General features: G+C 40.6%; 1 protein-coding gene across 4 annotated transcripts in view; it reads left to right on the forward strand.

The window, feature by feature from the left end:
* LOC133486804 (intraflagellar transport protein 88 homolog) overlaps nt 1–16438 on the forward strand; it is a 37602-nt gene that overhangs the window by 16247 nt on the left and 4917 nt on the right. Inside the window, exons 13-22 of one of the 4 annotated variants that reach the window (XM_061792485.1) lie at nt 1120–1219; nt 1525–1611; nt 4675–4861; nt 4956–5064; nt 7471–7621; nt 7716–7831; nt 7905–7957; nt 10581–10646; nt 10729–10835; nt 15837–15900. In XM_061792485.1, coding sequence (XP_061648469.1) covers nt 1120–1219; nt 1525–1611; nt 4675–4861; nt 4956–5064; nt 7471–7621; nt 7716–7831; nt 7905–7957; nt 10581–10646; nt 10729–10835; nt 15837–15900 — 1040 coding nt within the window. The other 3 variants (XM_061792486.1, XM_061792489.1, XM_061792487.1) reach the window with 3 other exon arrangements.

Raw genomic sequence — 16438 nt, forward strand, 5'->3', positions numbered from 1 at the left:
GACACCCAGACTTCCCTCTCCCCAGCCACTTCAGGCGGGATCCCATGGTGTTCCCAGGGCAAACAATGTCATGTTACGAGTCCCTCTGGTGTGTTCACAGCTCGTCGGAAAATCACAAAACCCCTTAACTTTAACAACCAGGTTGCTACGATTATGATTAATAAAAAAATGAAATCCACTTTACCTTGACCTCTGTCTGCATGTTAAGGTCCTTGCCTCCTCGCAAATGATAGGAAATGTTATCACTCGCTAGCTGTTCTTCTAATGAAATACAGCTTTTCAACTTGTTCTAGAAGTTTCACTCGGTCATTTCAAAGATACTTCACGCCCTCAGGCATGTCAGCAGCAACAAAAAGTGTCCTTTTTTTTTCCATAATAGTGGCAATTGTGGACTTGTTTCATACATACTGTGTTGTACTTGCGAGGCACCTGTGCAGTGTGTGTGCCATTGACATACTTTTCACAAATAGTATTTTAAGTCTACAGTAAGTCCCTCCCTCTTGCCATGCTTGTCTGTTGCTTTTCTTGGACCCACATTGAGCTAGCAAAACACCAAAATGAAGGTGAAAAACACCGAAAAGGCGAACAATGAACTAAGCAAAGTAGTGACCGACCGTGATCGTCTTAATGTTATGAAAATGTTGATGGCTTTATGAGAATTAAATCATATTTTCAAGCAAAATGCTTTTGGGAGTCAAAAAGGTCAGTCTTTGAATAGTCATATTTTATAGATGTCTTAAATATTAATATTACTTAATCTTAAGAGAATATTTTTCTCAAGAGAATAATGTATTTTTTTCAAGATTAAAATCTCATAATATTACAAGAATAAAGTTTCATTTTTTTGGGAGGGAATAAAAGGCATACGAGAATAAGAGGCTAATTTTACGAGGGTAAGAGAAGGAATTATTGAAGATGGTACTGAATTTTGAAATTCACTTGTTAGCTTTCACTTTAATCTTATGAAATGATAAAAAAATTTCTTAAAAAAAAATACAAGACTTAGACAATAGTGGACCATCTTTGTTGTAAGATTTTGTGACTTGAAGTCAGTAAAAAGAAGGAACCTTTTTTGTCTGCTATGACATTGAAACGGAGGCATTTTCATTTCACTGTCAGGTGCGTGGATATGGTAAAGAGCTCTCAGTACGTGGAGCTGGCCAATGACTTGGAGATAAACAAAGCCATCACATACCTCAGACAGAAGGACTTCAACCAGGTGAGAGGATTTAAAACTGCAAATTATGTATGCACTCCGCTTCTTGTGTGCCACATCTCAAGTATACGTGATGTTTCTTTTTCAGTATTTTGCTCATGTTTTCATCTTCACAGCTGCTCATTCTCATTGACTCCATTCTTTCTGTCTTTGTCCCCCTGCTCTTCCGCTCGCTCATCTGCATGCATAAGGCTGAGGTATGTGTGCCTTCTGCTTCCTTCATTGCATGTGCACGCTTCCTGTGTCTTGATGCAAATCCAAACTAGCTTAATTTTGTTCACCCTGGCATCTTTTGATGTGTTCAACAGGCAGTGGCCATCCTGAAGACCTTCGAGAAGAAGGAAAGCAGAGTCAAAAGTGCTGCCTCCACCAACCTCTCCGCCCTCTTCTTCCTGGTACATCTCGTATTCTTTGGAGGCAAACATAACAGACATTAAAATACACTTTATTGAGGTGTTAGAGCAGTTCACCAGACGTTGGGTTCAACCAAGAGTATTAGGACCACACTGAATTGATTAGAAATGCAATTAAACTATGAGAATTAAGTCATAATCTTACCAGGCTTAAGTCATGTTTTTTCAAGAAAAAGTCCTATATTTTCGAGGGGAAAAAATACAAGGAAAGTTGTGTAAGAAAAAAGTACCATACTTTAGAGGGAAAAAAAGGTTGTATCTTATGTGGATAAAGTCACATTATTTGAGATTCTCCCCCCCCTAGAAACAAATGTATAATCTCCAAAGAAAAACATTGTAGTTTTTCAAGAAAAAAAGTTGTAGATTTTCCTTAAAGATCCCCTTCCATCAGAATCGATTTTTTTCTATTGTTTTTTTGCATAGGTCAAAATGAGTCTGTGACATGGTTTAAGTTTGACATCTACAGGGAAGATTGAATGCAAAAGGTATTCAACAGCATAAGCCTTGCAAAAAATGGGCAGATTTGAAATCGCCGACAGTCATGTCATGTCAATTAAAGTACCGGCCCACAGGCCAACAATCCATGGCTAATAGTAATGGGGACGGGTGTCCTGCTTGTTGCTGTGGCCATTCATAGTGTAATGTTGACGGCCGCGTTGATTGCTGGGTAGAGAGGGTGGAATGGGGAGTAGAACTGAGAAGAAAAAAATAAAATAAATCAAAGGACCCAGCCGGGGTGACTTATCCCTCTGGCTGTGGCCCCTCACAGCACACCATTGTCAGATACGAGCGGCGGACCGAAGTGGGAGGAGCATGTCAATGTGGCGCGAATGCGTATTCAGTGTGTATAAATAACCCCAAGACCAAACTCTTGCGAAGGACACAAGTCTGAATGTAGCATCGGCGGACGTGACGTCACTATGAATGCTTGGCCGCCGCAAGCTTCTACAGTGATACTAGTAGATGCCGTGATATGGCACAATCAGAGCCAAGTTCTGTTTTACACATTTAAATAGGGGAAAATAAACGAGTCAATCAGATCAAAGCTCATTTACATATTGCATATTAATGAGAAATCCATCTGTCTCAAATACCAAGTGGAAAAGACCAACTACAATAGCTCGAAAAACGACATTTTGGGCATTTCTAACACAAATTATCTCCCAAACCTGATAAAATGACAAAGATTTTACAAATAAAATGAAAATAATTGATATGGGGCAAAAAAACTATTTAGTCAGTCATCAATTGTGCAAGTTCTACCACTTAAAACGATGAGAGAGGCCTGTAATTTTCATCATAGGTATACCTCACCTATGGGAGACAAAATGATGAAAGAAAAAATACAGAAAGCCAGAAAATGTCAGATTTTTAAAGAATTTATTATAAAATTATGGTGGAAAATAAGTATTGGGTCATCTACAAACAAGCATGATTTCTGGCTCTCACAGACCTGTAACTTCTTCTTTGTCGTGTTTGGGGGAGAAAGAATGTGGAGTTGCATCCAAAGAACACCGTACCTACTGTAAAGCATGGGGGTGGGAACATCATGCTTTGGGGCTGTTTTTCTGCAACGGGACCAGGAAGACTGATCCGTGTAAAGGGAAGAATGAATGGGGCCATGTATGGTGAGATTTTGAGTGAAAACCTCCTTCCATCAGCAAGGGCTTTGAAGATGAAACCTGGCTGGGTCTTTCAGCATGACTATTATCCCAAACACACCGCCCGGGCAACAAAGGAGTGGCTTCGTAAGAAGTATTTCAAGGTCCTGTGTGTGTGCGTGTGTGTGCATATTGTGTATATATAGTAGAGAGACCAAAGAAACACTGGATCTTTTGATATATATATATTTTATTTTCTGCAAACAAATGACATAATATTATCTGGGAATTGGGAGTTATGTGCTCAGTAGTTTATAGATTATGGATTATTTATTTTTTTCCATTTGACTCAAACACACCCATAAATAGTAGTTTTGGTGTTTTTTTCCAGAGCTGTATATGTATACACACACACACACATATATATACATATATATATATATATATATATATATATATGCGCCACGGTGGACGACTGGTTAGAGCGTCAGCCTCACAGTTCTGAGGACCCGGGTTCAATCCCTGGCCCCGCCTGTGTGGAGTTTGCATGTTCTCCCCGTGCCTGCGTGGGTTTTCTCCGGGCACTCCGGTTTCCTCCCACATCCCAAAAACATGCATTAATTGGAGACTCTAAAATTGCCCGTAGGTGTGACTGTGAGTGCGAATGGTTGTTTGTTTCTATGTGCCCTGCGATTGGCTGGCAACCAGTTCAGGGTGTACCCCACCTCCTGCCCGATGACAGCTGGGATAGGCTCCAGCACGCCCGCGACCCTAGTGAGGAGAAGCGGCTCAGAAAATGGATGGATGGATGGATATATATATATATATACACACACACACACACACACAAAAAGTATATATGTAGTTTTTTCCTTCCAGAAAACTGTCGTCATTTTACAGAAAAACATATTTTGCCAAGAAAAAGTAGTAGTATATTTTTTATTTAAAAATGTCTTAATCTTAGGAGAACAAAGTATAAAATTATATTTAAAAAAAAAAAAAAAAAAAGCTCTACTTATGGGAACAGTCATGTTTCTTCAAGAAAGTCTAATTTAAAAAAAGTCCGATATCTTCCTGGAAAAAAAAAGAAAAATCTTAGTTGTATTTGTTCAATAAGAATAATGAAAAATGAAAAGAAAAGTCCTTATTTTACAAGAATAAAGTAATATTCATGAGAATACGGTCCTATTTTTCCATTAAAAAGTAGTATATAGTCCAGAAAAAAATGTCATCCAACAAGAATACGATGTAGTATGTTGTCCAGAAAAAAAGGTAGTTTTAAAGCTAAATAATCCAGGTAGAAAATATGCAAGGTTGATATTCATCAGACCACATCATAACAGTATTACATGTGATTATCCTTAAAAATGAGACACTTGTATTGCATCTTAATAGATACAGTAGTGGATCTATTGTTGTGGCCATGTGTGGGGATGTGTTCCAGGAGAAGGACTACGAGCAGGCTGAGCGATATGCTGACCTGGCCATGATTGCTGACCGCTATAACCCGGGAGCTCTAGTCAACAAAGGCAACACGGAGTTTGTTAAGCAGGACTACGCCAAGGCAGCCGAGTACTTCAAAGAAGCACTGAGGAACGACTCCTCTTGCACTGAAGCCCTCAGGAACCTGGGTAACCTCCAAAAAGAAACACCATCTTGTTCCTCTGCAGTCAAGGTTGTAGAGGGTACCAAAACGTGGCTGTTGCTTTTGTCCCCTTTACCAAGGTCTAACGTACAAGAAGCTGCATCATCTGGAGGACGCACTGGACTGCTTCCTGAAGCTCCACACCATCCTCAGGGACAGCGCCGAGGTTATGTATCAGCTGGCCGACACGTATCCTCCTTAAACATCTGACTTTAGTTGACTGCAAGAAGTTGTATTTTGGCACAAAAATGTCATACTTTGATATATTTGGCCAGGAAACTGGTAATTTCCCATAGAAATGCAATATTTTGCCATTAGAATACGATTCGATCACAAAAAGACATGACTCACCCTGAAACCTAATTCTTTATCTTGGCAAGATCTGATGGACCATTTTAGGCTTCCAACTTTGTGGGAGCAGTTTTGGGAAGGCCCTTTTTCTATTCCCAGTGCACAAAGCAATCTCCATTAATGCATGCTTGTATGGGTTTGGTGTGAAAGAACAAGCCCATCCAGGCCGACATAAGTGGCAGCACAAAAATTCCCACAGACACAATCCAACATCTTGTAGAAAGTATTCCTACAGTCATGCTCTTCTTTGCCACAAAAGTTTCATATTTGGCTACAATATTTGTGCTAGAAAATACAATAAGTGACCTCAAAAAGTAAAATCTCACCTCACAATGTATACTTATCAGTATGTTATGTTTAGCCAGGAAAGTGGTAGTTTCCCATTGAGATGCAATATTTTTCCATTTTCTCACAAAAAGGCTTTCCAGTGGTGCCTTGAGATACGAGTGACCCGACATTGAGTTTTTTTTAGATACAACCCATCGCTGGGCTGATTATTTAATTTTTTATTTTTTCAAGCAAAAATGTGAGTAACGAGTGCTCGTGAACTCCACTCTCTTCACAACAAGCAGCAGTTTGGTGAATAGTGAAATAAATAAAAAAGAGGCTTCAATATGTTTATTGTTGAAGTTTACTGTCAAACGGAACATAAAATTACGAATATTACCCGTTGCAACCACATACAAACAACCACATAACTGTGCCTTAGTCCGCTACCTTCATGCTAACACAACAATGTAAAACTGAATAGCTAACGAATTCCATCAGCGTCATAGTGTTATAACCATTTAAGCAATGGACATTGTAACACAATTGGTGTAGCAACGCATGTAGACAGACAATATAAAGCACGGCTCAGAAAATGGATGATGGATATTTTTTATCCTCTGTGAAAAATAGTATTAATGCAGCTTACCGAGCAATTGTGACCATCTTCTTCATGTTAGAGTGCCTTGAAAGTGCCCTTCTCAAACTCTCATTTTATTGCAGTTTCCCTACTTTAATATTCATGATCATCAAACACATGTAAATATCAGACAAAGATAACCTAAGTAAACTTAAAATGCAGTTTTTAAATGGTGATTTCATTCATTAAGGGAAACGGCCAATAGTACCACCATAAATTTGCCTTGATCAGGTGCTTCTCGCAAGATTTGTGACAGAGGAGTGCAAAGAATAATCAGAAGAGATGTCCAAGAACCAAGGACCACTTGTAGAGAGCTTCAAAAAGACCTGGAATTAGCAGGTGCTGTTGTCACAAGGAAAACAGTGAGTAATGTGTAATTACTCTGTAATGCCGCTATGGCCTGTATGCACGCTCACCACCCAAGACCCCATTGCTGAAAAAAAGCATGTCGAAGCTTGTGTAAAGTTTGCTGAACAACATTTGAACAAGCCAGTTAAATACTGGGAGAATATAGTCTGGTCGGAATCAGAGCAAAATTGAAGTGTTTGGATGCCATAATGCACACGTTTGGAGGAGAAATGGCACTGCACGTAACCCTAAAAACACCATACCAACAGTCAAGTTCAGAGGTGAGAACATGATGACGTGGGGCTGTTTTTCAGCAAATGGTATTGGTAAAGGAAGGATGAATGGCCAAATTTACCGAGACATTCTTGACCAAAATCTGCTGCCATCTACGAGGATGATGAAAATGAAACGAGGGGGGACCATCAACACTGTATCGTGGGGATGGGTTGCTGCTGACCTTGACACGGGACGCTGTGAGTCGGTGGAGAGAATACTTCGAAGACCTCCTCAGTTCCACTGACATGCCTTCCCATGAGGAAGCAGAGTCTGGGATTTCTGAGGCAGCCTCTCCTATCTCCGGGGTTGAGGTCACTGAGGTGGACATCAGGGACAGTGCCTCTGGAATGGCAGACTGGGGTGGTGGTCCACCTTTTTAAGAAGGGGGAACGGAGGTTGTGTTCCAACTACAGGGGGATCACACTCCTCAGCCTCCCTGGTAAGGTCTATTCAGGGGTGCTGGAGAGGAGGGTCCATCAGGAAGTTGAGTCTCAGATTCAGGAGGAGCAGTGATGTTTTCGTCCTGGCCGTGGAACAGTGGACAAACTCTACAACCTCGGCCCAACCAGTGTCCATGTGTTTTGTGGATTTGGAGAAGGCGTTCGATTGTGTCACTCGGGGAGTCCTGTGGGGGGTACTTCGGGAGTATGGTGTACAAAGGCTACATTTAGAGGGTCTTTGGTCCGTGTGGTATATTTCTTTAACTGCGCCAGCTACGAACTCATGGAGGACCCTCATCAGGCGGTGGAGTGGCTAATGCAGGTCATCAGCGTGGTCCCCAACGACCCTAAGGCTCTGGCCAAGCTGGCAGATCTGCACGACTTAGAAGGGGACAAGTCACAGGCTTTGCATTACTACTGCGAGGTACCAGTGCACACACACACACACACGCACTCACGCACACAAACTACATCAATAGTACAATATTGACAACATCATCCACTCACTTCCTGGGCAGTCCTTCAGGCTGTTCCCCTGCAACATGGAGGTGATCGAGTGGTTGGCTGCCTACTACGTGCAGACGCAGCTCTACGAGAAGGCCATTCACTACTTTGACAGAGCCATACTTGTGCAGTGAGTCGACAAAACAGTGGTATGTGTGTATATGTTCATTTTGTGCAATTGTTAACTGTGCTGTGTTCCTCAGACCGACTGAGGTGAGGTGGCAACTCATGGTGGCCAGCTGTTACAGGAGAAGTGGTAAGTGTTGACTGCCTGGTCATCTTGATAAGGTAACTTGACCTCGAAAACTATTTTTGTTGTCAAAGCGGCTGATATGGCCTTCCCCTTTTTATTTATTTATTTTTTTCTGCCAAAATCTGTTTTTTGATTTTAATCGATTTTCTTTTTTCTTTTCTTTTTTCTTTCTCTCCCCCACTTCAATAAAAAGAAAATCACGGCATTATTCAAAACTTGTGTTCAGTGTAAACAATACATGTCAGCAGGCTCTGGAAGCCTCTAAGCGGAAAAATAGTTTTTTTTTTCTCTTTTGTTTTTAGAATCAGAATCAGCTTTATTTTGCTAAGTATGTCCAAAGACACACAAGGAATTTGTCTCCAGTAGTTGGAGCCGCTCTAGTAGGACAACAGACAGCCAATTGACAGAGAACACTTTTGAGACATAAAGACATTGAGAAAAACAGTCACTGAGCAATAAAGTGTTGCTCGTTATCTGGTAATGCCGGTACAATTATTATAATTTTTTTTTTTTGTCAATTGTGCAAAAAGATGCAGAGTCCTCTCGCACTAAGAACAGTTTGAATGACTAATATAGCAATAATCCAGTGCATAGACCATCATTCTCTTTGATGAGGCCGATGACTGGTCTCGCCTGCAAACTTCAGGGGTTTGACGGCCGGTTGCGTTGAGGTGCAGTCGTTCGTGTAGAGAGAGAAGAGCAACAGAGAGAGGACACAACCTTGGGGTGCCCCAGTGCTGATGCTGCATGTGGATGAGGTGGCCTCCCCCAGCCTCACCTGCTGTGTCCTGCCTGTCAGAAAGCTGTAAATCCACTGGCAGGCGAGACGGTGAGTTGGAGAAGCTTGGAGGAAAGGAATTCAGGGATGATGATGTTGAACGCTTAGCTGAAGTCCACGAACAGGATCCTCGCGTAGGTCCCTGCGCTGTCGAGATGTTCTAGGATGAAGTGCAGTACCATGTTGACTGCATCATCCTCAGACCTGTTTGCTTGGTAGGATGTCAAGGCGACAGGCCGTAGTCATTCAGACCCGAGATTGTTGGTTTCTTGGGGACTGGAATGTGATTTGACCCCCCCCCCCCCCCCCCCCCCCGCCCCCCCCCCAAAAAAAGATTTATTGATTACATCTATTAATCGCCCAGTCGTAGTTGTCACAAAAGCATTATATTTGGCAAGGAAAGTGATAGTTTTGCAAGGAAATTAAATATTTTTCCATCAGAGCACTTGGATCATAAAAAGGCCATATTAAACCACAAAAAACATAAAAATGTTGCCTTAAAAGTCTACATGTTGCTATTAAAATAGTAATTTTCTGTTGAAGCGGGCTAATTTCCTGTGACATTTTTCCATTCAAATATTGTATTTGTTAACAAAAATGCTATATTAGACCCCGTGATGCCGGTTACGTGTTACAAAGTATTGGAGTCACAAAGTAACACGTTACTCCAAAATACCACCATTTTGAGTAACGAGCAAAGTAACGCGCTACTTTTCTAGGGAAAGCAATTTGACTATGGTTACTTCTTCAAACCAACAATAGTTATTTTAGCATCATCAATGTCTCTCACCATGTATACTAATTTGTAGCTGGTGATTCGAACAAAAAGAAGTCCAGCTACGCAGAAGGATTTAACAGAGACCACTCTTTATTTCAACAAATAGTAAAAAGCGATTGGGAAGTGATTATTTATTACACAATGCACAGTGACGGTGCAGCACCATAGAAGTGCAAATAAATGCACAATTTCACTGTTGCCACACTATTTTTGTTATTTTCCTTAGTAAAAAGTGTATTTGATTGTTGTTACTCTTTTATTTACACATTAAGAATTACTGGCGCGTTAAACACGCAATGCATTGTGGGTTAATTATTCATACTTAAGTGCACGGTCATGAAGGGTAAGGACTGACTCACTGAAGCGCTTACAATACTTATCTTAAGTAATATTTACAATGAAAAGTGAGAAATTTCAACTTTGTCTTGACTGTGAGCTGGTTTAAAGGTCAGATTACAAAGATGTTATGGGGTCAGTTAAAATTTATATTTGCATTGTTTTACCTACCTACAGTTACTTGTGACCATAAAATAGTGCAAATGTTGTTGTATGCACAGCCAAAACAACAGCAAAAAAAACCTAATTGTATTTTCTCAAGTTAGAAGTGGGCTGAAATATCCAAGTTCGGGCAGTGACAAAACTATGCTGCATGTTAAAGTTGTTGTTTTTCGTAGTCTGTAATGTAAACACGAGTCGCACAGCTGTTACGGCTCACTTTAATTGGCCCGCAAAGCGCAATAGAAGACTTTGTGTGCGGACGATTGATTGATGAACTTTAGTCAAACATCAGTTTGGTAATCACGGTGGATTGGAGCAATGCGGAAATCGAAAATGAAAGTCTAAAAATAAATCACGCATGCAGTTCTTGATAAATGAAAGTGGTGAGTGCCATGCAGATTATTGTAACAGAGTAAAAGGTACGGTTTCTTTTTAAGCTTCATTCAAACTAGTCTGACAAGTTTTTCTAAATTGTTACTTGAGTAAATGTAACGGAGTAAATGGAGCGCGTTCCTACCCGCCTCTGCTTTTGAATAATAGCATGTTGTTGTTGTTGTTGTTACTGTTTCCAGGGAACTACCAGAAAGCTTTGGACACATACAAAGAAATCCATCGCAAGTTCCCTGAAAATGTGGAATGTAATTCAACATCTTGCCAGCTTCACGCTATATGGCTGCTATTGAACGGGGAGAAGAACTACATCTGTTTATGTCCATCCAGGTCTACGCTTCCTGGTGAGGCTGAGTCAGGACATGGGCCTGCAGGAGGTCCAGGACTACACTAGCAAGCTGAAGAAAGTGGAGAAGATGAAGGAGCTCAGAGAACAGGTATCTAAAATGGATGGGGACAGTCAGTGTAGCACATCGCGCTGCCGGTATTCAAATAGACAAAATATTAGAAACAGCTTTGGCTCTTAATGCTGTTGATCATGTCTATTCCCGCCTTCCTGATTGAAAACATGTCCTTTTCTTGTGTGTGTGTGGTGCCCAAGAAGGGGGTCAGTGCTCAGTGCAGATCTACAGTCTTCTTCTTTTTCTTTATTCTGTAGAGAGCAGACACTTCAGTGTCAAACACCTGACTTGTGAAATTAGATTGTCAGAAAAGTGGTATATTTGTCTTGAAACGTCGTAGCTACCAATACAAATGTAATATTTTACCATGAAAACACTTTTTGTTTGTTTAAACAAAAAAAAGGCCATATAAGGCAAAAAGACATTTTACCTTAGAAAGCTATATGTTTGCATTATAATTTTCTCTGTGAATGTTACATTTTGCAAATTTGGCCATAAAAAAAGCTACATTAGACCACAAAGATATTAATATTTCACATCAAAAGTGAATGTTTGGCCATGGCCAAAATCAAAGGGACAAGCAGTTACAGCAAACTCCATCTTCTAACAATGCTATTTTATGACACAAAATTATATTTGGCGACAAAGCATTACTGCAGAAAGTTGTATTTTGGCACCAAAATGCTGTACTTTATATTTGTTCATACCATGTTAGGCCCCAAAAATTTACATTTTACTTTAGTACACTTTTTTTTTTTTCTCAAAACAGGCTGATTTGTCACAAAAAGGCTAAATTAGACCATAACATTTTTACGTTTTGCCCTCAAAATTGAATGTTTTTCCATGACAGCTGTCAGTGACAAAAATAATCCTGCATAGACGAGTTACACACATTGTTGAAAGTCAACAGAGATTGTATATTAGGCCCCATAACAGCAATATTTGTTTTCAGTTAGTAGTTTATCATTTATTATCATTTGTGTTAGTTTAGAACTTATGCAATTGGTACTCTGATTAGGTTTTTTGTTTTGGTGTGACTCAGACACACTTATTCACTTCTTGTCACATGCTTGGAAACTCCTTTTGTTTTGTCATTGACACCATCCATCGATCATTGACGATTCAGTCAGTGCTGCACTGAAACCATGTTCACTCTGCTGCGTATTATAGTGCAACAAACAGGGTGCTCAATTTAAAGTTAAGGGAGACATATTTACAATTTTCCCCAATCTAAAACTGTTCTCAGGTGTCTAAAAGGCCTCATTCATCCGTTTTCACTTCTCATCATTAGGGTATCAATGAATGTAACATACTGTATGTTTGTAAACATCACAATTTACTTCTCAATTAACATAACACAAAGCATTTTCTATTTTCTATTGAATGTTGGATTCATTGTATTAAGTATATGTTACGCTGTTAGATATGAATTTTGGTCAAGCTCCTTCACTTTTAATTAACTGCAAGCAGACAATGTACATGCAAACAGCAAAATATGTAAGCTTGCTGACAGGGTGGGCAATGACCAGGTGGACATTTAAACCCGCAGTAGGTAACTTTTCTTGTTTAAAATTAAGAAAAAGTCATTTTCACCCAAGCCCATGATGCTGATTAAGCCTATGAGCTCCTCTAACATCTTGTTGCATTTTTCAGTATTTTATCTTTTATATTTCCTGTCGAACGGCGACAGTCCCGTGTTGGCCCATTTGGTGGTGCACGGAAATTACACATTTTACCTAGCAATGGGTGGAGCACGGTCTGTTGTCTTTTGTAAAAAGCTTACTAAACGTAATTTTGCGTTTCTTTGGCAGCAAATAATCATACAATAATTAGTGTGTAAACAAAAGCAACAATAATAATAATAATAATTGCCGTGAATGAATACAACGTCTTTCCGAGTACTTCTTAGCTGCCAAGCAAGGTGCCTGACGTAAAATAAACGAAGTTTGAGCAATGCATGCACAAAACGCAGCAATAATAAGGAATTTACAACTGCCTCTAACGAAAAATCCATCTTTTTCCCCCACTGGCTAGCCTTCAAAACAGAATGAAAATGTTTTGGAATATTGTAAAATCATTACATACAAGGTTCCCCCTACGTCATATCGAAGCGACGCTTTCTGCTGTTGTCATACTAAATTCCAGCCGAGAGGGAGACAGAAGTCACCTCTTTAGCTTGAATGTCAGTGAAAACATCAGAGTCTCTTAAAGGGGCAGATACCCCATAACGACAGGGTGGACAGGGACACGTGCAAAAAACGGTTATTATAATTATGAAAATAGAATATACATGATCAAAATGACTCATTTTATTAAACAACTTTATTGTGGATAATAAAACAGGATTTTTTTTCGTGTGTGTGTGTATCATGTAACCACTTATTACACGCACTGTCGTTAGCAGAGCAGTGTGTGGGACATGCCAAAATCACGGAGTATATCCAGAAGAAATAAATTGTACAAAATGAAGAAGGCCCATTTTAAGAGACTTATCATCGTACTGGTATGTGTGCAAATGTTTGGTTAGGGATAAGACCTCAAGAGTTTCATTATTCTGCTACATTTTCATGAATACGTGATTCCGATACAAAGGCACTTTATAACATTGACCCATATGTTTTGTTAACATCAAAGACCAGCTCGCTCACAGACACACTTTTCGGTATGCAAATGGCCAGGCCCTCCAGAGATCCAACACCTTGTTCACAAGCAAATTTTTTTTATTTTTCATAATGTCTCTTGACTACCGCAAATTCCCAAAAGCTTCACCGGTTAAATTACAAACATTTGTCCAAATAATCTAGTATTAGGTCTGGCCCTGTTTACAAAGACTTCTGGGTCCAAATCTAGACCGGATTTGTCCTTTTGAGGACCTGCGTAATAAAATAACAGAACCTGGTGCCGTGGCCCTGCCCACATATGCAGAGCCAGGAGCAAGTGACGGACGGGTATGAGGGACTTTGTCAAATCACAACCAGCTGCTTTTGAATGAGCTCACTGAGTGGTCTGCATGACAAGGAACTGTCCAGGCGCCAGATAGCTAACTCACCAGTCCCCAAATTCCCCCACAGGTCCAAAATCTGTGACCGCAACTATCCGACTGGTTGAGCAAAATGTTCAGCGTTAAAAACAAATCAAGTGACATTCCAACATCATCAATGAAGCTTTTGAACACGGTGTGGAGTGTTCCAAAAGTGCCGTCATGGCTCTAATGACTATCATGTTGTGTTTGGCTTATTATGTGTTCCATTCTGCTTAAAGTCAGAAGCTTTTTAGTCCCACAAAAGACATTCTGACATGATGAATGTGAGAAAAACTCAGATGTCATACTCAATTTGGATGCATTACTTTTTCAGGGCTGATAGCACACATTGTGAACCTCACTCACACACACCGTTTTGTTTACACTGAAGAGAGTTTAGATTTGTTGAAGACTAAATCGACAGAACACACATGCTACATTAATTGAAGACTAAATTGTCTTCAATGTTTGCAAAACTAGAAATCAGTCATTTGAACATAAATGTTTTGTAAACATAAAAGAAAATGTAGTATTCAATGAACGTAACCCATTTTTGTTCCTTCAATGACTGTTTTGTCAACATCAAAGACAATTTAGTCATCATTGAATGTGATGTGTATTTGGAAACTTCAAAGACACTTTAGTTTTCAGTGAATGTAATATACACGTTTGAGTCAACATCAAAGACAGTCTTCTATGCATGTGGCATTCCATCAAAACCAATTTAATCGTCAATGAATGTAACATATGTGTATTTGTAAACCTTAAAGGTAATGTAGTTGCACACGCTCTCATGGGTGACGAGAACCAACCTCTGAGCCGTCATAATGACCAGCAGCCATGCTGCCTGGAAACTTTTCCCTCCCTTTAAAATCAGCGGGACAACGTGCTCCTGTGGCCGCCGAAGGTTGCTTCATAAGTGGTCACATTTGCGTGACGCGCACTGGTCTCCTAGGATGATTTCCCCCGCCGCCCGCTCCTCGCCCTGCGACGTGCGGATGGCAACTGTGAGGTTGATGACCCTAACGCTGTTGTGCCAGAGCGCCGACAGCTATGCTGTCGGGCTGGCAAGGGATCGCGGAGCGGCAGATCCCGTCCGTTTCGCCGTTGCAACGTGCTTGGGGCCAGACGGCAGAGACCCTGTAAACCACATAACACAAAACACATTACACTTCGGGAAAGATGTATTTTTTTCAAGTTGTGGGCATAGTTTGATGGCCAGTTGCACGCTGTGCTGGTTGTAATGGGTCAGGTTATAATGCATGAGGAAGTGGCAATTCCCCCGAATGGCCACTGTATGACTTAAGGATGCTTGGTGTTTATATAGGCTCATGCTAGAAAGTTTTTGCCACAACCCGCTGATGTCTCGGCGCCACCCAAAAAAATCCAGCCAACTGAGGTGATGAAAAAGAATTTGAAGCTATAGTTCAACAATTCACTACTAAATTATTCTCAGTCTTTGCACGTTTTCAGCACTTACCTTCGAAAATATTTTATGTATTTTGAAACTAAACACGACAATGAGTTTGGTTCAACTTTAATGAATGTAACAGGTGGCACGGTGGACGACTGGTAAGCACATCCACGTCACAGTTCTGATGTCGTGGGTTCAAATCCGTGCCTTCTTCTGTGGAGTTTGAATGTTCTCTGCGAGGATTTTCTCCGGGTACTCCGGTTTCCTCCCAAATCCCCCCCCCCCCCCAAAAAAACATGCATGGTAGGTCTATTGAAGAGTCTAAATTGTCCTTCGGTATTAATGGTTGTCTGTTTATATCTGCCCTGTGATTGGCTGACAACCAGTTCAGGGTGTAACCCGCATCTCACCCAAAGTCAGCTAGGATAGGCTCCAGCATACCCACGGCCCTGGTGAGGATAAGCGGGACAAAGAATGGATGGCTGTAACATGTTTTTTTGTACACATTGACTAGTCTTCGATGAGCATAACAGACTGGTTTTGGGAATTCAGTGACTGTAACATACATGTTTTTGTAGACAATTTTCTTATCTTCCTGCAGAGGGTGAAGTCGGCACGAGAGGGCAGTGCCCGATGTCGCAGAGAGGGCAGCGCAGGAAGTGCTGGTAAATCCCACTTTTTTTTTTTTTTTAACACACACACACCAAAGATCCATATCACAAGCTCAACATCAAGTCAAACCTTCTGATGATTGATGCTTTGAACCCGTGACGGCACATGTGGATTAATATGCTTCATCCCTCACTTTTCCCGAGCACCCGAACACACCTTCACAACGCTGTAAGCGCTGCTTTATGTTGACTTGGAAAGAAATCCAAATATGAGAAACCTCGCATGTACCTGAGAGTTTTCCCTCTTTTCTGTAAAGTCTGCAGCACTTGTAAATAGATCTGTGCTGGGAATTCTGTGAGAGAAAATGCACTGTTCATTGTCCCTCTTGCCTTTTAAAGTAATGTGTCCTTTTTGTTATAGCTACAAAGTTCACCTTGTGTTTAAGGAGTACTAAAATAACTTTAATAGCACACAAACTGGAATCTGGCTTCCTTATCATTCTTCTCCTGCGTCACTCCACTTGTATAAAACTCTGCGTCCTGAGAAATAACTTTTTCTGATTGTTTTTTTCCCCAAACGGAGTTCTCATTC

This window comes from Phyllopteryx taeniolatus, chromosome 12 (genome assembly GCF_024500385.1).
Source record: "Phyllopteryx taeniolatus isolate TA_2022b chromosome 12, UOR_Ptae_1.2, whole genome shotgun sequence".
Lineage (NCBI taxonomy): Eukaryota > Metazoa > Chordata > Actinopteri > Syngnathiformes > Syngnathidae > Phyllopteryx > Phyllopteryx taeniolatus.